This window comes from Peromyscus eremicus, chromosome X, assembly GCF_949786415.1.
Source record: "Peromyscus eremicus chromosome X, PerEre_H2_v1, whole genome shotgun sequence".
Lineage (NCBI taxonomy): Eukaryota > Metazoa > Chordata > Mammalia > Rodentia > Cricetidae > Peromyscus > Peromyscus eremicus.
Genome location: NC_081439.1, coordinates 31,386,021 through 31,409,289, shown reverse-complemented (window position 1 = coordinate 31,409,289; position 23,269 = coordinate 31,386,021). Strand labels below are relative to the sequence as shown.

The 23,269-nt window shown below is 41.7% G+C and overlaps 1 protein-coding gene across 1 annotated transcript in view; it reads right to left on the bottom strand.

Moving 5' to 3' along the window:
- Sms (spermine synthase) overlaps positions 1 to 23,269 on the bottom strand; it is a 50,638-nt gene that overhangs the window by 13,230 nt on the left and 14,139 nt on the right. Inside the window, exons 2-7 of the mRNA XM_059251218.1 lie at positions 12,435 to 12,555; positions 10,578 to 10,671; positions 10,000 to 10,064; positions 5,857 to 6,032; positions 5,016 to 5,170; positions 3,320 to 3,409 (exon numbers count right to left, since the gene is read on the bottom strand). Of these exons, the coding sequence (XP_059107201.1) occupies positions 3,320 to 3,409; positions 5,016 to 5,170; positions 5,857 to 6,032; positions 10,000 to 10,064; positions 10,578 to 10,671; positions 12,435 to 12,555 (701 nt within the window). The remainder of the gene's footprint in view (positions 1 to 3,319; positions 3,410 to 5,015; positions 5,171 to 5,856; positions 6,033 to 9,999; positions 10,065 to 10,577; positions 10,672 to 12,434; positions 12,556 to 23,269) is intronic.

The following is a 23,269-nucleotide window of genomic DNA, read 5'->3' as shown; positions in this document are numbered from 1 at the left end:
ATTGGAAATTGTTCTCCTATTACCAGGCACAAGATATACCATGCCTTTCCATATACTCACTTTATTTCATGTCTTTCAGTCAAATCTTCACATAGCTCACATCAGTCTCATAATACCTCTTGCTAAGTTTATTTCTAAGCATTTAGCAAATTACTTTGAGGAGGATTTCCTGCCACACACCTCCCAATTTCCTTTCAAACTGTTCTGCATTCAGCAGAAAGAAAAAAATTAATCTTTCCTAAGTCACTTAAATCTTTAATCACTAAACCAATTTCTCAGAAGTCCAAATAACTGTCAAGGTAAATTTCTTGGATTCTTCAAACCATTTTTTATTCCCTATACTTATTTTATTATTTTTATGACCTCCATCTTCCTATCTTACTTATTAGTGGCTTCAAAAATAAGCATAAACTCAGATACACAACATCCATAAACTGGTTCCTACTTCCGACGAAAATGACTTTTTGCCATTTACTATATTTTTTACTTTATCTTTTACTATTAAAATTAAATTTCTGATACTTTCTATTATGTTTTGGTGGAATCCCTCTACTGCAACGTCTTTATGTGCATGTGTGCGTGTGTAAGCAAAGAGGACTACTTGTCCCAGTAGCTCCTCTCCCTCTACCATGTGAATTAAACTGAGGTCATCAGGCTTGGAGGCAAACGCCTTTATCCACTTCAACAGTCCAATAACAGATTTCTTAAAATTCTCATCTTTAAATTTAATTTTAAACTAAATTCTACTTGAGTATAATACAGATTTTAAAAAAATAAGTCACTAAATTTAACTTATTTTAATTTTATTCGATCATTTTGTATGTGTGAACATAAAATGCATATATACACATGGGTAATTCATCCTTAGTTTTCGTGGCATAGTACCTTTAATTCAGTATTAAGATTACTGTCATCATAAAAGAAATTTTTTTTGTTTCTTGAAACAAATGTTAATTAGAGTAATTGTTTAAAACATATGTAAAAACTTCTGCCTTTCTGAAAACAACATTTTAATGGACTGTTGCCTTTGGTACAGTGCTCAGGTTGGTCTGTCTTCAGAACCCTCAGCAGAAAAAAAAAAAAAAAGGCTCAGGCTCCCCCTGGTGGTTATTCTGAGACACTAACTACTGCCACCCTCAAGAGCTTTTGAATAGAACAAGATGTGATTTATCTCCTCAACATTCCCCCCTACCACCAACATGAGGGAATGGGATGGTCGAGTTTGGGGAGGGACAGAGAGGGAGAGCAATGAAAGAGATATCTTGGTAGAGTGAACCCATTAAAGGGTTAGGGAGAAACCTGGTGCTAGGGAAATTCCCAGGAACCCACAAGGATGACCCCAGCCAAGACTCCTAGCAATGGTAGAGAGGGTGCCTGAACTGGCCTTCCCCTGTAATCAGATTGGTGACTACCCTAATTGTCATAATAGAACTTTCATCCAGTGACTGATGGAAGCAGATGCAGAGATCCACAGCCAAGCACTGGGCTGAGCTCCTGGAGTCCAGTTGAAGAGAGTGAGGACGGATTATATGAGCAAGGGGGGGGGGGGTCAAGATCATGACGGGGACACCCACAGAGACAGCTGACCTGAGCTAGTGGGAGCTCATGGACATGTACTGACCACTGGGGAGCCTGCAGAGGACTGAACTAGGCCCTCTGAATGTGGGTGACAGTTGTGTAGCTTGGTCTGCTTGTGGGGCCCCTGGCAGTACAAATAGGATTTATCCCTGGTGCATGAACTGGCTTTTTGGAGCCCATTCCCTATGGAGGGATGCCTTGTTCAGTTTTGATGCACGGGGGAGGGGCTTGATAAACCAGGCTTTGTTGACTTCCCAGGGGAGGCCTTACCCTCTCTGAGGAGTGGATGGGTGGAGGGAGTGGGTAAGGGTGTGGGGGGAGCGTGGGAGGTGGGGGGGGGGAATCTGTGGTTGGTATATAAAATGAAAAAAATTAAATAAAAAAAAATGTGATTTATTAAGTTCCTAACCAGGTGGCTTTAACACCATTTAGTCACGTGGTCTTTCAATATGTACCAACTGCCCACCAAAAATCCCATGAAGAGCAGTCTTTTACCCTTGCCGCACACATCTGACCACCTGGCTCACCATCTGTGCCCTGAGGGTCAGATATCCCATTTCAGGAGACTATTGGTCAGATTCCCCTTTCCACCATACCTCTACTAACACCTAGATTGTACAGCTGCTCTCGGTTTGTGTTTCTGGTCTTTCCTTAATCTTTACAAGAAATCTATACAACAAAAGCCAGGGTGACAGAATTCTCCAACCCCTGTACCCCACACTGATCTAAAGTGACCCCTACAAATTTGAATAAATCCCCTTTAAACTCTCTAAGGTTCAGCTCTTTCTTCCCAATATAAAAGAACAACATCTACCAGTTATGGTGTGGGGATTAAGTACAACAGGCAGGGGGTCTGGCTCATTATTTGTCAGCCAAGGTAACTTTGAATTCAGTGAGAAATAGTTCAGCCAATGTTTTGCAGACCTGAATTCTACCCTCCCTTCTTGAATCTATCCAACAGGATAAGCTGACTCTAATCTTTCTTGCCCTTTGGCCCACAAAACAATCACAACTGCATTTTAAGGTAGATAGAATTCCTGCCTCAAATTAACATGCAGGTAGCACAAATTCAAATTTAAATGTACATACATTAGGGAAGGAAGAAGCGCTAGGTAATTGACATCCCAAAGTACAGCACTCATCCAAATTGCTTATAAATCTGGAGGTACACATTTCAGATTCTATTCAATTAAGAATTTGCTTGGGCATCTTGCTCTAACAAGCCCTCATGTCTATGAGAAGGAAATATATGCATCCCCACACATCAGAGTGGCTGCTCACCTTTCAGTCACAGTACAATTTAGGACAGAAACTAATTGCTTATTTGCAACATGTTAATAAACTACACCTACCAATTAAAAATCTGAATTCCCTCTGAAAGACCAAGACTTCAAGGCATTATTCAGGGTAGTGACAGAAGGTGGTAGATTTAAAAAGTACATGACATCTTTTATGCCAGGATTAATGTGGGCTGGAGACATCACTCAGTAGTAGTGGGTGGCTAGCATACAGAAGGGCCAAGTTTAGTCCCCAATAACACAAAGAAAAGTAATCTGATAGAATCCACACTGGGGACTTCTTTCAGTATCTATACACCATCTACTCTAAGTATGATACATACTGTATTCACACAAAGAGACTATCTTCTTAACCAATTATACTAAAAGGTACAGGCCCAATTGATAACTTATGTATTTTTATTTTCAGTCAATTTAAACGTACATTACCAAGAAATAATTACCTGATAGCAGTCTCCTTTAAGATTGTCTAAGACATCTCCACATGTTCTTCGCATGTATTTCTTACATCCGTCAATTACCATTTGGTCAATGTTCAAAACAGGTTAAGGAGAAATTGAATGTACCAAAGAATTCTGAAAGAGTTAAGTCTTCTCTAAAACATAAAGGTTCAGACAAATAAAGGTTTTGACTATCGCCAGCTGAGGATCATAAAGTTCAAAAGTAGATATTATGGTGACTTTATTTTTCACACTAAGGACATTCAAGTGAAACTAGATTTTTTTCTTCTCATGAAATGACTTAGGGAAGCCATTCTGATAACCACTAAAGCAGCAGATGGGGCGCCCAACATAAATGCTCTCTAATCCACAACTACATTATTATCTCTGCTTCTCTACTGGTAGACACATACAAGGCTGCTAGTTTGTAAATTCAAATGTTTGTTCAAGAAAGACAACTTAACACATCTGCCTTGTGTAGTGGATATCTGGTCTATGACCCTGAAGTATAGCCCTAGAAATATAGCAGGTAACTGCTCTACCTGCCTATGACCTGAAGACCTGAGATGCACGTACGGATACAGCTCTCTGCTCTCCCCTGTGGGCTTGGATATGGGACTGACTGAGACGGCCAGAACCGTGTGCCCCAGCATTCCAGAACCTGCGGCAATTCTGTTCTGTACAGTGAGTTTTTCTCCCCTAATAAATTCCTTTGCTCTTTAAGCAGACTCCGTAGATTTCTTGCTTTATCTGGTGCTCAATGTGGGGCATGAACCCACGACCCTGGGATTAAGAGTCCCATGCTCTACTGACTGCATTTCCTGTTTTCTCAGTTATTATGTTCCTTCTCAGGTCTTTGATGGGGTTGAAAACTAGATAGTTACAGTTATAATCCTCTCACATCTTAGCTAAGGACATTTCAGATACTAAAGTTAGATTTTTTTAGAATAGAACAGCTATTGGAGTAATCTCTCTAACATGCCATTTACCTATGTTCTGGACATTTCTGGATTTTAGTATGTGTCTCTTGTTTGATGTTGTTCTTACTGGTTGTATTTCTATTTTTGTTTAGGTTATTACCTTTCTCCCCTCCTGAACAATACTTGATAATCGTTCCTATTGTATATAGTTTTATATTAGGTTAGAACTTTCTTATTGAGACAAAAGGGGGGAGAGAGATGTAGTAGATAGCAGTTCTATAACCCTAAAGCACAGTCCTAGACTCAATGGATTTCTTACATTAGCCTTGAGTTTGGGGAAACACTCACCAGACTCTAAGGTACCAAAGAAATCCATTTACCTTGTGTTCACTCTAGCTCTCTGGGAAGTTAACTTAACACATCTGCCTTGAGTCTGGGGAAATTCTCACTGGAGTCCAAAGATATCAAAGGAAGGAGGACCAAAATCCATTTACTTTGTTCTCTCTTTCTCTCCTCTCTCTCTTGCTCATCTTTTTAATTAAAAAAAAAAAATGTATGAGTGTACACATGCTGTTACATGCATGCACCACATACATGCTTGCTGCCTGGAGGCCAAAAGAAGGCATCAGATAGACTGGAACTGGAGTTACAGACAGTTGTTAGTCCCCAAGTGGATGCTTGGAACTGAACCCAGGTCTGCTGTATGAGCAGGAAGTGCTCTTAACCACTGAGCCATCTCTCCAGTCTCTGAAGTTGTTCTCTTATACAATAAAGGATATCTCTACCATGGTGACCATCTTTGGTTTCAGTTTGACAATTTCACATAATATGCCACCATCTCCACCTCCCAGAATCAGTACATCTTTGCCAGAATAATCTTCTTTACCACTGCCCATGATGGCTCTGGTATACGCCAAGTCACTCTCTGCCAAATCTAGGGAGGAAACAAGAGACACAAATGATGACTCTACCCAAATATACAAACCATTTGACCTGCTGAAATCTAGCTTGCAATGGAAATTTTCCAACTTTCAAAAACTGTCCATAATGTGCAAGGTTGTTTTGTGGATTGAGTACTTTTCACAAACTTAATGCATCTGACACATAGGATAAAAAGAACTAAGTTACTTAGACAAAAATACAATCTTGAGAATGTGCTGATATTCTGAGTAATTAAAAGAAATGACACCTTTAAAGATGACAAGATATGCCATCTGGAAGCTGCTTTCAAGATAATATTATAAGACAAAATGCAGCAGGGTTAGATAAAACAAGACTGGCTACTCACTGGTATTGTCAATGTTCTAGGGTGAATATCTGTGGGCTCAACACACTAGTTTGTCTATTTAGGTTGAAATTTTTCCATAATAAAATGCTATTTTTAAACAAGCAACTGTACTTTCTAACTAACTACTCATCAAAGAAAAATCTATTTCAAGGCGAAGTTTACACAAAAATCCAGACAACCCATAAGTTCATACAATGTAAGTAAATCATAAAAGATAGCAGTGTCAGAATTAAATTCAGATGAATCCAAGACAACGGCATTTGTCAGGAAAGCAGTGGCTGCCAACACATCACCACCTTGTTATGCAATCAGCATAGGAATGGAATACTTACTAACATCACCACTGAGGATGAGAATATTTCCAAACTGCTTTGAGTGTAGAATTTTAATGTTCTGATATGGTGAATCTTCATCATACACCACTTCATCTATGTCGTACTCAACCAGGCGCCCATCAGCAGTAGGCCAGTATCTGTCGATGGCCCCTCCTCGAACTATGGGTGGTAAACTGGAGAGAGAGAGACAGGAAGGAGCCTTTGGAGAACACTGCCTTACAAAAGGACTTGGAATGGAGAATTTACAGAAGGCCATGAGGGACAACGGAGATGGCTTAGTGGTTAAGGGAGTGTATTGCTCCTGCAGAGGACCCAAGTTTGGTTCCCAGGTAGTGGCTCACAACTGCCTGTAACTCCAGCTCCAGGGAGATCTGACACCTCTGGCCTCTGCCAGTACCTACACTCACATGTACATACCCACAATTATAAAGAAAAAAAAAGGTGGCCATGTGCTTGTAGCAGACAGACTCTTTAAAAGTGCAAAACAAATCCAAAGTATGGACATTTACCTATTCACAATCACAAACTACCAAGTTGCAACAACTGCGCAAAACTATTTCTTTTTTAAAAAAAGGAAAGGAAACCTTTCTGGCAGGTTTTAAATTTATTTTTCCTAATGAAAAATTGAAGGAGAAAATGGGTATGGTAGGTATCACACTTTTCAGTACATATCACCGAAGGTCTGCAAAACCACATGGGCATTACTGCAGTTACAAGTTCTGTTATCTAATATAGATTCCATCTTCAAGAACCCTGAGTTGTCCCAATTATGTCCTTGATATCTGTCATGCTTTTGAATTAAGTTTCAAATACTACACTTTCCTTTCCCTGCCCTTCTTTTTTAACCCTCATTTCACTTGGAATATTATTATTATTCTGTCATTGTCTCCAAAAAGTCCAGATCAAGCATCTGGAAGTCATCCTTCATGTGGATTTAGCTGAGATCCTCTTGATTGGAGTCAGGTTGGCAAACAGCATCCAGGTTTCCCAGCAGGAATACAAGGGAGACGTACTTTTGTTAATGATACGAAGTGGATGTTACTGAGCTACGGTGATGTCTGCTGGACCTCTTTCCATCTGCAAATGTCCCTCTGACATTATTAGGCTGTTCTGTGGTTCTCAGAAACTGAGTACTATACCAACAGTTATTTACCAGTGGCAATGGGATTGAGAAGCTTCTCGCCTAAAGCAATTATTACTGGAGAAGTGACAAAATGACAAGCTTCTCATTCCATGCTTTTGTAAATAATCAAGTGCTTCTGATAGGGTGAATATATCAAAAACTACCAGCAGAGGACACTAAATGACAGGAAAAAAACCAACAATGAGGTGGTACTATGTACAGCTATGCGGGCCTGTACTGCTGGAACCTGCCTCACATCCCAGTTTCCTCTCACCTGCTTCCAATAGTACAGGCACAAGTGAACAAAACTTTCTCAGAAATACACACACACACACACACACACACACACACACACACACACACCTGTAAACTGCTCCAAAGCTGACAAAGTAATTTGCCACAAACTCATTTAATCCTCACAACTCCTGCTTTAACCACGTGATCTTTCTAGGGAATGAATTCATCCTTCTGAATGTTAGGCAGAGCAGAGGAATTCTTGTGTTAGGTCATGGCCTAGTTAAGACAGTCCCCAGCCAGGTGGTGAGCAGGACTGAAGGAAGCTTCTTCCAACCCTGGGTGGAGTGAGGTGAGTAGAGCAAGTTGAGAGGGAACCTGTGGCAATAGGTGACTTTGACCAATCTCATTTAGAAAACCATTTCACATTAATAGTAATAATAACAATGATGATGATGATGATGATGATGATGGCTCCATGGATAAAGGTGCTTTCCGCCATGCCTGACAAGTTGAAATTTGATCCACAGGAGCCATGTAAAAAATGAAAGGAGAGACTAACTCTGCCAAGTTGTCCCTCTGACCTTCACACCCATCCATATATGCATAAACGCACTAAATAAATAAATAAATAAATAAAGATAGATAGATAGATAGATAGATAGATAGATAGATAGATAGATAGATACAGACTAGGAGAATGCTAGGAGGAAGAAGGACAGAGTCTGGAGTTGCCAGCCAGCCACAGAGCAAGCAGGAGATGAACGTGCCATGCTAATAAAGGTACCACCACATGGCAGGGTGTAAGTAAGGAATATGGGTTAACTTAAAATGTAAGAGCTAGTTAGTAATAAGCTTGAACTACTGGTCGAACATTTATAATTAATATAAGCCTCAGTGTGTTTATTTGAGGGTGACTGAGGGACAGAAACTTCTGCCAACAAGTTCCCACAAATGCCGAACACAAACAAAGTCAAGGATTTCAGGGGAGAAAATCCACCCTAGTTGACAGACAGCCAGTTCTAACCAGTACATATGCCTGCTCTCAACTGGTTCAACACTGCTTGGAATAACTTGAAACTCTCTCTTCTCTAGATTTTTAAAGCCCAGCAAAGAAACAAAGGAGATCTCTAACAGGATATGGCAGCCATCAGCTTGGTAGGGAGTTCAAGGCAGCACAAAGTATGACTCCCTGCAGTGGGCTACCAGGAGACCCCATGCAGCCCCACAAAACCAACCTTTCCTGCTCAAAAGCAAACCTGGATTTGCAAGACAGCTCCATGTGTTCTTGGCTTCAAGTACACCATATATACATCGCAAGAATTTTCCCCAAACTGAAACTTTTAGGTGAGCTTTATTTCCTTGTTCCTTCTCACTTGAAAACACAAGACAAGTCTTCACAGAAATCCCAAGGCTTCTTAGTCAAAATTTCTTACTCAATAACCACTACTGAAAAGGGAATAGGAATTTCAGATAACATTACCAAGTTATCTGTTCTTAATTCCATCGCTGACCGTGTCATTTCCCAGACAGAAAAGTGTAACAATCCTTTTGCTCTGATGTCTACAACAAGGTAATCCCAACTTCCCATTCTTTCCATCCTTATTTTATAAAAAGGATATTAAAAACAATGGCAAACAAAAAACAAGGCCCATATTTTGATATAAAAATCTAAAGCTTGTGACCAGTCTCACATAGAAAACTCCTCCATCAACCAGAGTTTTTGTAAATACCGAAGCCCAGAAACACATTCTTTTTCTAAGTGTGTAAGTGTGTGTGTGTGTGTGTGTGTGTGTGTGTGTGTGTGTGTGTGTGTGTGTGTACACGACTGGAAAGGTCAAAAGAAAACCTGCACAAGTCGGTTTTTGCACAAGTCGGTTTTCTCCTTCTACCCAATGTTCTGAGTACTGAATTCAAATTTGGCAGCAAGTGCTTTTACTCACTTAGCCAGTTCCCCAGCTTCAGAAGTACACTCATTTACTCACACCAAGAAGCAGCGATGATAAAAACCAGAGTACATTTTGATGCGGGCCAATTCATTTTCCCAGAGTTGGGGCATGTTCAATTCAAGGAAAATTGCCAGGAGGAAAAAGATAAAGTGCAGAAAGCAGTGTGGGTGTGGACGTAGCCAAGGACTACTAAACTGAACTTGGGTGGGATTAAAAAAAATCTATGTCCTCAGATCTCAACCACAGGCAAGTTTCACATGGGGATTGGTTCTTCTCAGTACTCTCAGGCATCCTATTGCTCTTCCCTACCAAACCACCTACAGGAAGCTGAAAAATTACCTAGTTATCCCACATCTGCCCTGGAGCGTTCCTATGGCCTGATCAAACTCAGCAGGTTGAGTCACTAAGAGTTTGAACATCCTACTTTTGTCAACAAGAGTTTTCCTATTCTAAAATCTGCTGTGAGATAAAGAAAACAGTATTCTATTCTGATCAGCACATCAGTGATCTGGGTAAATTCCCTCCATGTCTGTCTGTATCCCGCTTTCGGCTTTACACAGCTCCAGCTTGTTGAAATTATTCAGTATCATCTTTCTACCCCATTATAGGCTCACCCTCCCACCCCCACCCCCACCCCCGTCCTGTTTGTTTTTACATATTTGTCCTGTTTGGGATGGGATGAGAGGATGGTTCGGGTCACCATACAGACAGCAGCAGGCATTTGACTTTGATCTTCTCCACATCTTCTGCAGACACTAAGACCAACACTGCCATTCTGATTATTTTACCAATTAAACAAACATTAAAAGGACATTCATGAGTAGATGGACTTACCGCTTCACCCGCCCAGTACTGTCCTGACTCAGTTCTTTCATTTTTTCTTCTATTTTGTTCAAAAGCTACAATTAAAAGAAATCAGTGAGCTTAGAGTATAAACTGCACAGAACAGCTAAATTACAGAGGCAAGACATAAGGCTACGCTGACCACAATGTGATACTGGCCTATACACATGCCCCTTATGCTTACTGGAGCTTCCTGCCCTGGCCCAAATCCACACTCCCACACTACCTCTCCCTCATGATGCCACCCTAACCACAGTCTGAATATTCCCAAGAGGAAACTGGGAAGAAAGCTAAAGGATATAAAGCAGGTGTAAAACTATACACGAAGGTTCTACATTCCCTCCAATTGGAAGTGAAACCCATTCCTTGCATTCAGAAGTTATAAGGAAAGCCAACAGTTAGGTTTCCAAACCATCGGATTAATTCTTCACGAAGGAGGCAAGTTTAAATTTCAGCTAAAGCTAACCTGAAAGTCAACACTCAAGAAGCTAAGCAGACTTTCAGAACCTTAAATCTGGGGAGATAAAATGCACAACATTTTGAAAGGAGAAAGGAAAGTGAAAACCAACGCTGTCAATTTCTTGTTTGCCTTGAACGTCACTGTCGTAACTCTGAAGGTCCAGCAACACCAATCCATGGGGATAAATCCGCAAGTTGGCAAAGCTACAAAACAAAGTGTAGTTTTACTGTTAGCAATTGTTATCAGGGCACTTCAAAGAGAAGAGATGTAGGCCCAATCAAGACTAAAACAGTTCTTTTTTCCTTCAATGTCAAAGTAAATTCTCTGGCCTTTTTTTCGATTCTAATTCAGAGATGGGAGGTGGGACATGGTCACTTGTGGAAGAGTTAGGACAGGGCCAAATACTAAGCTTTTAATTTTACTTCTTGGGCTCTGAAATTGATCTAAGTCTATGACTGCTTCATATTATCGAAATCTATAAAATGATTCACAGGCTATGAATCTGACTTTGTGCATGTGTATGTGGGGGAGAGGATGGCCAGGAGTCCCAGGCCACCTCCCAAGCACTGAAATTACAAGCACATGCCACCCTACTTTTATAGATGGGCTCTCATGGGGAACACAATTCCTCACGAGGCAAATACTTTACCACCTGGGCTATCTCCTCATCCCCTGTAAAGCATGTGATTTTTAGTTCTGTTTTTTGTTTTCCTGAGCATGAGACCTGTCCTGGAGTATAGTTGATATACCTAATGTGACTTCATCAAAAAAAAAACACCTTCCTTGAGTTTCCTTCTCCCAGCAGGTTTTAATTAAAAGTAGCTTCTTGGCTAGCTAGGGGTAATACTTTGTGCCCACTTACCCTTCCCAGTGCTGGAATTTCGTCTGGCTTGAACTTCCTCTGGCACTTGATTTTTACCAAGGGTCCCCAGGAGGTTTTGTCAGGTTTAGTTAACCAGGAGGAGGGGAAGATTGGGAAGGGCAAACTGGGCTCTCCCAACTAACCTTCAGTGTTCATAAGAGAAAGCAGTCATCCTGGCTGGAAGGCTAAGAATGGTGTATAAAGAGTTCTTTAAATACAAAAGGGAAGAATGTGTGACAGCAACCTTTATGAGTATGTTTAATCTAAACAGGCGGTGGTGGCCCACACCTTTAATTCCAACACTTGGGAGGCAGAGGCAGGTGGATCTCTGTGAGTTTGAGGCCAGCCTGGGCTACAGAAAGAGTTCCAGGACAGCCAGAGTTGTTACACAGAAAAACCCTGTCTCGAATACCCAACATAATAATTACTATTACTATTGTTATTATAAAAACTTAATTTCCACACTGGTCTCTTTTTTCCATTGGCCTCGGGGACCCACCTAAAGGCATTATGTAGTCCTGAAACATACTTCTCCCACCCTCCCACACATGCTTTCATTTTTTGTTCATTTTCCTTTCAGAAGCAATTTCTGAACAATTCTTCCTGAGCCTGACTTGTTTCCATCCTGTGTTTTATTATGGTCTTTAGTAAAAGATAATCTCTTCTAGCAATGCTCTAGCCAGCAGCAGCAGCAGCAGCAGCAGCAGCAGCAATGCAACCAGGGCCTTGTGGAAATGCAACAGGGGCGGAAAGGACTCTGGCCCAGATCCGCTGAAGCAGAAAGTCTGGGGTGGGTGGGGGGGTTGTCCAAAAATCTGTTTTAACCAACTCCACATCATTGCCTACCAAATGTCACACTGTTTATTGCCAGGGGTCTTGTTCTGGTGCTAGCCACACAGGAGAATCACTAGGGCTTTAAAGAAATACAGAGGTCCAGGTCCAGTGGCCTTCTGCTCTGGCAGGGAAATGCCTAGGCAGGAGAATTTTATGAAAGCACTGCATTTTAGCCTCCTCTAAAAGATGTCAAAGGACAAAAAAAAAAAGCTTGGCTATCATCCCTAGTCCCAACTTTGCTCCCATCTAAAGTCCATGAGATTACCTTACCTGCCATTTTTGTTCGTGTAGGTTGCTAAATAGCCATGTTCCTGCCAGGCGTGCACTGACTCTGCCATCCCATGCTCCTGAAAAATGGACTGCAGGCCTTTCAGAATGGCCTCACCGTCAGCTGGAAGACAGGAAATGCGGGAAGGTGGTGAGGAAAAAGACGTGCAGGAGAAAAGCTAAAGGCTAAGGTGTGGAGTTCAGTAGTAGAGCTCTTGCCTAACGTGGCTGGGGCCCTGGGTTCCATCCCCAGCACCACAAAACACTAAAATTAAATAAAAAATAAGAAAAGCTAATGTGACATGATTTGATGACTGAACCTTATAAAAAGTCTAAACATTCCCCACCCTGCCCGGAAAGGCTAAAAAGAACACCTGCCTACCCGATAAGAACACAAGAACTGACCACAAATAGTATGCCAAAGACACAGAGAAATAACAATCCAATGAAACTAAAGATTTCAAGAGAATGAGATTCCATTTTAGGCTAAATAAATTAATGGGAACACATAGTCCTAGCAAGGGGATGCATACCGATTATTGATGAGTCTCACTCATAATAAGAATTTTTGTTTTATTTTCTAGATGTTTACAAAAGGAAACTGTTGGTGATACAGATGAAATATAGGAATTAAAAAGTGACATCCACTAACATACTTGGAAACAGCAAAAACTGAATAATCCCAACAGAAGGAACTACTGTGTTGTGAGCATTTCCCCTCTCCACCCTGCCCCACCTCACAACTTGTCCCTCAAAAGTAGAGCTTGAAATCATGAACTGGTTGGACATGCATGGTGTGGCTCTGGAGGCTGAGACAGGATTTGTCGGGAGTTCAATACCAGTTTTGCTCCAATGTGAGTTCCAGGCCAGCCTTGGCTACAGTGTGAAGGCCTGTCTCAACAACAACAAAAAAAAATCAGCACTCATTAACCTCCCACAAACTCATTTGGCAAAGTCAGAATCTTCACTAACATGGCAATACTTAAAAGAACAAAATTCAGTTTATCCTTCTGCAATTATATCTGCAAAGCAGCCATTCCCTGATAAAGGTAAATGAAGAACCAATTCCAAGAGAAATTACTATTCCTCCTGGAGCTTCTGTAGACTGGCTCCTCATGGGAAAAAAAAGGAAATAAAACAAATGGGCCTTTATTAGGAAACATCTTTGCAGATATAGATGAATTACATTTCACCAGATAAGAGCATCTAGACTGTCTAAGTGGGCTTTAAACCCAGTAAGTGTCCTTTTAAGAGACAGAAGACACAGGGAGAAAGAAGGGGCAAGTGACTTGACAGCCAAACTGAAGGAACTTAGGTCACCTCCAAGACAAAGCTTCAAATCGGACAGAAAGGAAGGCCATAGAATCATGCCATAAACCCATCCCAACAAAAGTAGCTGGGAATACAAGCAGTAGCCCAGTGACTCACTGAATTCTCTTCCTAGCAAAACCATACCTTTGGCAAACGCATTTGGCAGAAAATAATCCAGCTTGCTTTACTCTTCTGAAATTGGTTTCAGGAAATTAAAACAGTCCGAATTGTGTCCCCAGAACTACAGCATTTAAGACAACCCATCTCCCCTAAAAAGTATTTCCAGGGACTGGAGAGGTGGTTCCATGGTTAAAAGTACTGGCTGGCTTCTTCGAGAGGACCTGAGTTTAGCTCTCAGTACCCACATGATGGCACAAAACCATCTGTAACTATCGTTCCAGGAAGGATCCAACACCCTTCTGGCTTCTGTGAGCACTGCATGCACCATGGTGCACAGACACATTGTGCTGGCACAATATCAACTTATGTCAGGTTGACACACACTAGAGTTACCTGAAAAGAAGGAACCTTAATTGAGAAAATGGCTCCATAAGATTTGGCTGTAAGGAGGCTGCAAAGGTGGCTCAGTGGTTAAGAGCACTGGCTGCTCTTCTTGAGGACCCGAGTTCAATTCCCAGCACCCACATGGTGGCTCACAACTGTCTATAACTCCAGTTCCAGGGGATCCAACACTCTCACACAGGCATACATGCAGGCAAAACATCAATGCACATAAAATAAAAATAAATCATTAAAAATTTAAAAAAGATTCACCTGTAAGGCCCATTTTGTGCCATCCCTGGGATGGAGGTCCTGGGTTCTATACAAAAAGTATGCTGAGCAAGCCATGTGAAGCAAGCCAGTAAGCAGCATCCCTCCATTGCCTCTGCATTAGCTCCTGCCTCCAGATTTCTACCCTGAGTCCCTATCCTGATTTCCTTCAATGAACAGCAATGTGGAAGTGTAAACCAAATAACCCCTTTCCTCCCCAACTTGCTTTTTCTCATGGTGTTTTATTGCAGCAATAGAAACCCTAACTAAGACACACATGCAGGCAAAACATCCATACACATAAAAAAATAAAATAAAAAAGGGGAAACATTTGATTTGCAAACTTGATCACATGAACTAAACCTGTTCAGGTTCAGTTTATTTGGCACCATAGCCTGATGGATCAGTCCACTGTGCAGGTGACAGAGCTAAGCACAGAGCAAGAAGGAAAAGAACACCCAGACCAACAGAAGCTACCCTAAATGTAGAAATTACTATGTCATTACACAGTCCTCCTTGGCTAGACAGATGTTTTCTATTTTGAGAGTGTATAAAACAAATAATCACTCTTGGTAAATGGCCTCAAGGCTGTGTTCTTGTTGGCATGCTACAAAACAAAACAAAGGAAAATGCAGCATTATCCTGGATGTGATGTACCAGGAACCTAGCCTGGGGAGCTGGTATAAACTCAGTTACTTGGGCAAAAATAATTGGGATGCTTTAGATGTACTGCACAGTTCTTGATTGCTGGCCAGCATGGTAGCCATCCCTTTTTCTCACTGGCACAATTAGCCAAAAGGCATCATATGGACTAAAAGCAGCCCTCTGGCCAGGTTTCAAGAGAAAGATCAAAGGGTAAAAAAGAAATCCAATTTGAAGTGTTACTTGTTTCCATACTATGGGCATTAACCCCTCCCCGCCCCTCCAGGCAGGTCTGAATGAATATATTTCTGGCCGGCCAGTTCATTGATTGCTCCCATGCCCAGTGTGTTGTGTGTCTCCTGGTTCCTGTGGATGTCTGTGTGCCAGCCCAGCCAGGAAGGTGTCTGTAGAGAGCTATTGGGATCATTCTATTTGCTTTACTGCCCACTTTACATCACATTCATTTTCTTCCTGAGCTGGGGCCTCTCTTACTATCTCTGCTGTTTCCAGGCCCTAAAAGTCCAGAGGGGAGGATGGGGCTGAACAGCCTCCTGGTATCCCTTTACAAAAATCAGGGTTTAATGGAAAAACTGAAAGCAAGAGCTCTGAGCTCCAGTTCACTTAAAGTTGGGTGGTGGCTTACTTATCTTGATCTCAGGTGCTCAGTAGATATTGTACAGGTAAATGAAATCCATTTTCATTTGGCTAAATTCACAATCATTATTACTCTATCTCTACATAGTTTTGAAACCATCTAAATCAGTAGTGTTCAATCCTAAGTGCACATTATAATCACCTGGAGAATTATTAAAAATTTCAATGCCATCTGCTTGACCAATTAAATAAAAACATTAGTGTAGGACCCAGGCACCAGTATTTTTAAAAGCTTCCTGGGAATTTCCAATACGTAATAGATCTAAACCATCCTATTCAAAAGAAAAAAAAAGAGCTGAGGGTATAGCTCTTACCATGTGAAGTCCTGAGTTCTAGGCCCAGTACTAAGAAATAAGGAACCTCTACCCAGCATTTTCATACTAAATACACTCAAGTTCAAAAAGCTACATAACATACTCAGGGTGTGGATTTGATAAAAACATTATTTAACCGGGCGGTGGTGGCACACGCCTTTAATCCCAGCACTCAGGAGGCAGAGGCAGGCGGATCTCTGTGTAGCCTGGGCTACAGAGTGAGTTCCAGTACAGGCTCCAAAGCTACACAGAGAAACCCTGTCTCGAAAAACAAAAAAAACAAAAACATATTATTTGCACATTTGAAATTCTCAAGCAACAAAAATAAAGCCTAGCCAGGCATAGTGATAAATGCCTTTAATCCCAGGGAAGCAGAGGCAGGTCAGAGCTGTTGAGACTCTGTCATTCATAGACAGACAAATGAGAGAAAGAGAGAGAGACAGAGGCAGAGAGAGAAAGAAAGGAAAGAAAAGAAAGTATTTTCAAAATAAAGTCTAAACTCTACTAATTGAAGTCGTAAGTATCCCAGAAATGCTCCAGAAAATGCTCTGCAGTTATTGAAAACCTAACCTTCATGGCTGTCTAGTACACAACATGTAACTTGACCCAAGAAACTGGGTTTTGCTCTATCAGCATTCCTCAATACTCAAATTGAGGGTGAGAGTAACAATGTGTGAAGGACCAACTATTCCCTTTCAGGACTTTAAAAGCCCCAGTCATACCTATCAGATGTCAAGGATGCATGTCCCCTTGCCAAGAAAAAAAAGTGTCCAGCTGGCCCAAGTTCAAAAAACAGAAGAAAGAGTAGTAATACTTTTGAGAACTACTAGATACTCTACACACGGTGAAATGAGAGTGAGATTGGAGTATACCCAATAAATGCCTACAAATCAGGAGAAAGTGTTAAGAAGATCCAAAGGCTAAGAGATAAATGTACTTTGAAGTAGGCACAGTAATCCAAAGTAGGCCAGTAAACTGCTGTTTGGCAGTTCTGAGAAAGTTCATTACAATGGCTGGGCAGGAAGGCTGGGTTATAATATAACCTTTGAATTATTACTAAGAATCTTCCAAAAGGCTCCAAAACAGTGACCTCTCCCAGGGTAAAAATGTGTCTTTTGTCTAATGAACACTGCAATGTCTCCATTTCTAGGATGCTGCCTGATCTGTTTACTTGACAATAACTTATGATGATGTGGTCCATATATACCACCACTAGCAAAAAAAGAAAAAAAGAAAGAAAAAAGAAAAAGAAAAGAAAGGACACTAGGAATGGAGAGGAAAGAAAAGGAATAGAGACCTAAATGTCAGGCTGGAGAAAGAGCTCAGTCAAGAAAGTGCTGCTATAAAGAATGGGGGCTTGAGTTCAATCCCCAGAACCCATGTTTAAAAACTGAAGCCAGGCATGGTGGAACATACTTATAATCCCAGTGTTAGGGAGGTAAAGGTAGAGCTAGGCAGATCCCTGGGGTTCACTAGCCAGCTAGCCTAACCTGAGCCCCAGACCACTGATTCTGTCTCAAAAAATAAGGTGGAAAAAACCTGAGGAATGACATACAAGGTTGACCTCTGGCCTTCATACATACATGCACCCTTCTCCCCGTGCCCCACACACACACACAGGAGTGGGGGCAGGAGGCCTAACTGGCATCTCTCCCTGACTCATTTTCTACCAGAGATCCATTTACAGGACTCTCTTTGAGATCCTCCTCTTCTGACCCTCGCTCCAGATGGCTGAAGGCCAAACCTGTCTATGCTGCTGGACTCCACCTCCTGGGCAACTGTTCACACAGTTCCAATCTGAAATCACAATCCGGTTCATGATGTCTGTTCTTCTAGTTATATAGGATGATGCTCTGTAGTCTCAAAATCTAAAATGCAAATTTCTCCAAAATGGGACAGTTTTGAGTACTGACATGGTGACACTCACAAGCAGATAAATCAGCATCTGACCTTAAGTAACAGGTCAGTCAAACCTCAAGTGTACTCAAAATATTGTAATACCAACTTCAGACTATATATAAGTTATATATGTAACACAAGTAAGTAAATAGCTATAGGACCATATATATAAATGTTGTATTAAACTTGTATCCCATCACCAAATCTGTAAATGTAGATATTCAAAAAAAAACCCTAAAATCATTTAACATATAATCTGAAACATTTCTGAACTCAAGTATTTCTGGTGAGTGATATTCTACCCATTCCATTGGCCACTTAAGGTATCTCCAAAATGGTCCCTTCCTACCAACCTTTTCCTACAAACCCCCAAACACAGCCTCTGCCCCACCCAAATTCCCTGGCTGGGACACATCTCACTTGGAGACCTAACTTCCTCAACCATAAAATAGACCAGCTGCTTGTGCTGCCATAGGGTGAGTGACAGGTTAGCTGTAACAACCTTAGGAGGCCAAGGAGACATACTGACTAAAAACCCAAGATGCTGAGTGATAAGACAGGAAACTTGCCGCTCCTTCAGTTATAGTCCAAGGCCCTTCTTCACCTTTAGGCCAAAATGCACCTTATCAAACTTGAGTACACTCAAGGTTGCCCTAGGGAATTTGGCAATTCTAACACATGGAGAGGAGGCACTTATTCAGCCACCTGGGACTTCGATGTGTGGCTTTACACTTTTCAAGTTCAAAAACTACTCTTAGGAAAACTATGGCCATGGACACACTTGAGAAATTTCCAAAGTTGTAAAACTCCAGCTGTGTCTTGTGAACAGATGCCATCTTTCATGCAGAGGCATGGGACTCCACAGCCAACTCAGCTGGTCATCCCACGGGCAGTCTTAAGTCTGCTCTGTAAGAGGAAGGAATTGGAACCTTTTTTCTTTTTTCTTTTTTCTTTTTTTGTCTGCACTGTTTTTGGCTTTCACATTCACACAGCATCTGGCTTCTGAAATGGGTGATGGTGGTGAATTTCTATTCTGGTCAAGCATATTTTTAATTATAAAGCCTGGGACTTCCACATCTCATCATTAATCTCCCACCAAAACTGCTCTCCCACAGTAGGGCTCAAGCCACTTAAACTCCATGGGATGTTTAACCATTCTCATCATCACAGACTGAAAGGAGCCAGGAGACAGAAGGCCACTCCTCCAGCAACTGCAGCCTAAGCCACTCCAAGGGGCCTCCTCTTGCTATTTCCAAAGCTCGGATCCTTTTACACTGAGAGGCACTCTGCAGCCGCCTAAAGGGGAACTACCAACACACAGAAGTTCTTTCTCCTAAACCCTAGACTCACTTTAGTGAGTTTTCAGAACTAAAGAACTCAGGCTTAAGCCATGTAGTTTTCTTCACACATAAACCAACTCTGGGTTGGTTTTTTTCTTGATAGACCAATAAACCCAAAAGCCTGGAAGGAAATCAGTGAATAAGGAAGTCAGAAGAAACGGGGCTGATGGCTAAGGAGTAACAAAGTTTCTTTCTGAAGCAATAAAAATGTTCTAAAACTGACTATGGTGATAGTCACCGAACTCTATGGATATTATATTGAAAACTATCTTACAACCAGGGAATCATGCATCAAGTTGCAAACGGAGTTTTAACTGAAGCAAAGAAACCTGGCACCAGCAATTCTAATAGGCTAAGCTTGACCTGCAAGGTCTTATTGTTCTAGTAATCGAGGCTAAATGTGGGCTTAGGTCAATGGCTCTTCTCAGCCTTAAAGGGGCATGAGATAGGTTAGGTAGACAGACACTCCTTAGTGATTATCAGAATCAAGGAGGAGTCTGACCTAAAGGGAAAAGAAAAAAGACAGAGATGCCAGCTTTCATCTTGTTTTTAGTTATCTTGTGGGCCAAAGTAAAGACTCAATACCTTTAAGAAAATACAGGTTCTGGGCTTGAGAGATAACTCAGTGGTTGAAAGCACTTGCTGTTGCCGGGCGGTGGTGGTGGTGGTGGTGGTGGTGGTGGTGGTGGTGGTGGTGGTGGTGGTGCACACCTTTGATCCCAGCACTCGGGAGACAGAGGCAGGCAGATCTCTGTGAGTTCAAGGCCAGCCTGGGCTAGAGTGAATTCTAGGAAAGGCGCAAAGCTACACAGAGTAACCCTGTCTCAAAAAAACAAAAAAACAAAATAATTAAATAAATAGATAGATAGATAGATAGATAGATAGATAGATAGATAGATAGATAAGCACTTGCTGTTGCTCTTCCAGAGGACCTGGGTTCAGTTTCCAACACCCACATCAGGCAACTCACTACCACCTATATAATTTCAGTTCCATGGGATTACTATGCCTCCTTCTGGCCTCTTCAGACACCCAAACACACAGTTATGCACACATACCCATAAATAAAATTAAAAACCTTTTAAAAATATAGTTTGTGGTGTCTGCTACAATGTGAATCATAACTTAATAAAGAGGTCAGAATAAACCCAAAGAAATGAGCTGAGCCTTCCTATTCCTATTTACTCAGAGATAACCAAGGCAAGACAGAGAAAGTTCCTCCAACACAAGTCCCTGCTAGGCTCAGGCACAGCTGCAAGACAGCAGGTAAAGGGACCACAGGGCAGGTAGGGAGTCTCTTCCATCCGTTCTCATCGTCCAACAGTAAATGTCTAAACAGCACTCTTCCAAGTTCTGGGGACAGTGTGAGGGGACCACAGGACTGTTCCTGTGCAGCTGGCTATCCTGCTGGCAAAGCTCCTGCAGACAGTCCCAGGTTACTGGTCAGTCACAGAAGACAAGTATGGCTGCAAAATGCAAACCAGGACAATGAGGTCAGCAATTTTATGTCAGGCTTGTTTTAGATCATGGTTTCTGATGTTCAGAAAGAGGAACTAACCAAGAAAAATTAACTTCAGAAAGAAGAAAGGGAAATAAAAAACCGACTGAAGTTAGATTAACAGCCATACAACGCCAACACAGAAAAAACACCCAGACTCCTTCCACTCAAACACACATTCAGGCAAGCCAGATGGAAATGTTTATGAAGTACTAGCCACAATGACTATTTCTAAAAATTTACAACACACCAAGTCATAACATAATGGGAATGTGCTGCTAATTCCCCTGCCCTACTGTCCCACTTCCACTGCAACAGAAAGCATAAGTTAAAGAGGCATGTCTAAGGACACAACGGAACAGTAACAACCCTCCCATAACATACCTACCCTAGAAGGTGGGCAGATGCAGTTGTTTTGCTTTAAAATTATTCCTATCAACCTGTCCTCTATAAGCTTGGTAAATAAGAGGAGCTTACGAAGAAAAAAAAAAAAACTGGCATATAATTCTAAGCCCTCTTTGGTTTGGAAACAAAATGCTAATAAAAAATCCTATCTCCTTTCCTAGTCAGACCATTTTCTTCATAAAACTGGGAGTCTTAATTCACCCTCACAGCCTATGCTCACCTGGAGAGCAAGCTGTACTCTTCCTTCTAATCTAACCTACGGGAGAATCTAACCGAGGTAGAGAAATAAAGCACAGCAGGCTGGTAATAGGGCTCAGTGAGTAAAGGTGCTTGCTGCCAAGCCAGATGAACCAGAGTTTGACACCTAGAACCCACGTGGTAGGAGAGAACTAACTAACAGAGGCTGGATGGCCTCTGACCTCCACATGCACACTGTGGCTCAGGTACCTTGGTATGACGCTGCCTTGGAACAGGAACCATGGCACCAGTGCACACGTACATACACGTACACACACACACACACACAAAACACACACACACACACACACACACACAAAGCACGTAAACTAAAAATGTAAAATTGTTTTAATTTTTACTTTTAAATCATATCATTGAGATTATAATTATGCCATTTCCCTTTTTCTTCTCCCTAAGCCCTCCTATGAAAATTCCCCCTGCCCCATTGCTCTCTTTCAAATTCATGGCCTCTTTCCTTATTTATTGTTACATACACACACAGACAAACACTCCTAAATACAACATGCTCAGTCTGTATGATGTTGCTGGTATATATACATTTTCAGGGCTGACCATTTGATATTGGATAACCAATTGGTGTGCTCTTCTCTGGGGAAGACTATTTCTCCTGCTCTCAGGATTCCTTAGTTATGTATAGTTAGTTCTTTGTCTAGGGTTAAGGCCTCAGAGCTTTTTCCCATCCACATTAGCATACCTATGGGTGTCATCCTTGAAATTGTTACTTTTTACAAAGCATAGGGAGACCAGAGAGATGGCTCAGGGGGTTAAGAGGCTATTCCAGAAGCCTGGAGTTTAGTTCCTAGCAACCATGTGGCATCTAATAGCAGTCTATAATTCCAGGTCGAGGATCCAGCGCCCTCAAATGGCTTCTGAGGGCACTGCAAATGGTGCACAGATATAAAATGAAGAAAAAACTATCATATGCATAAAATAAAAATAAATGAGTCTCTTTAAAAGCATAGGGACGAAGACTTGTCTTTCTTTTCTGGGGCCTTTATCTTTCCTTTTTTTTTCTTAATAAAGAAATTTTTTTATTCATTTTACATACCAACCACAGATCCCCCTCTCTTTCCTTCTCCCACTCCCCCCCCAAGCCCTTCCCACCAACCCATCCTCCATTCCCTCCTTCGAAAGGGGAATCAGCAAAGCCTGACACATTCAGTTGAGGCAGATCCAAGCCCCTCCTCCTGCATCAAGGCTGGGCAAGGTGTCCCACCACAGGTAATGGGCTCCAAAAAGCCAGCTCATAAACCAGATCCTGATCCTTCTGCCAGGGGAACCCTTAAGCAGACCAAGCTACACAACTGTCTTGTTTATGCAGAGGGCCTGGTCCAGTCCCATGGAGGCTCCACAGCTGTTGTTCTAAAGTTCATGAGTCCCCACTAGTTTGGTTTGGTTGTCTCTGTAGGTTTCCCCATCATGATCTTGATACCCCTTGCTCATAGAATCCCTCTTCCCTCTCTTCGACTGGACTCCTGGAGCTTGGCCTGGTACTTACTTGCCTGTGAATCTCTGCATCTGACTAAAGCCTGCGTTTTATTTTGGGAAAAGATAAATACTGTTAATTGGTATGAGTTACTAGACCAGTGGTTCTCAGCCTTCCTAAAGCTGTGACCCTTTAATATAGTTCCTCATGTTGCAGTGACTCTCAACCATAAAATTTTCATTGCTATCTCGCCAGGCGGTGGTAGTGCACGCCAGGAAAAGAACCCGGCAGATATCTGTGAGTTCAAGGCCAGCCTGGGC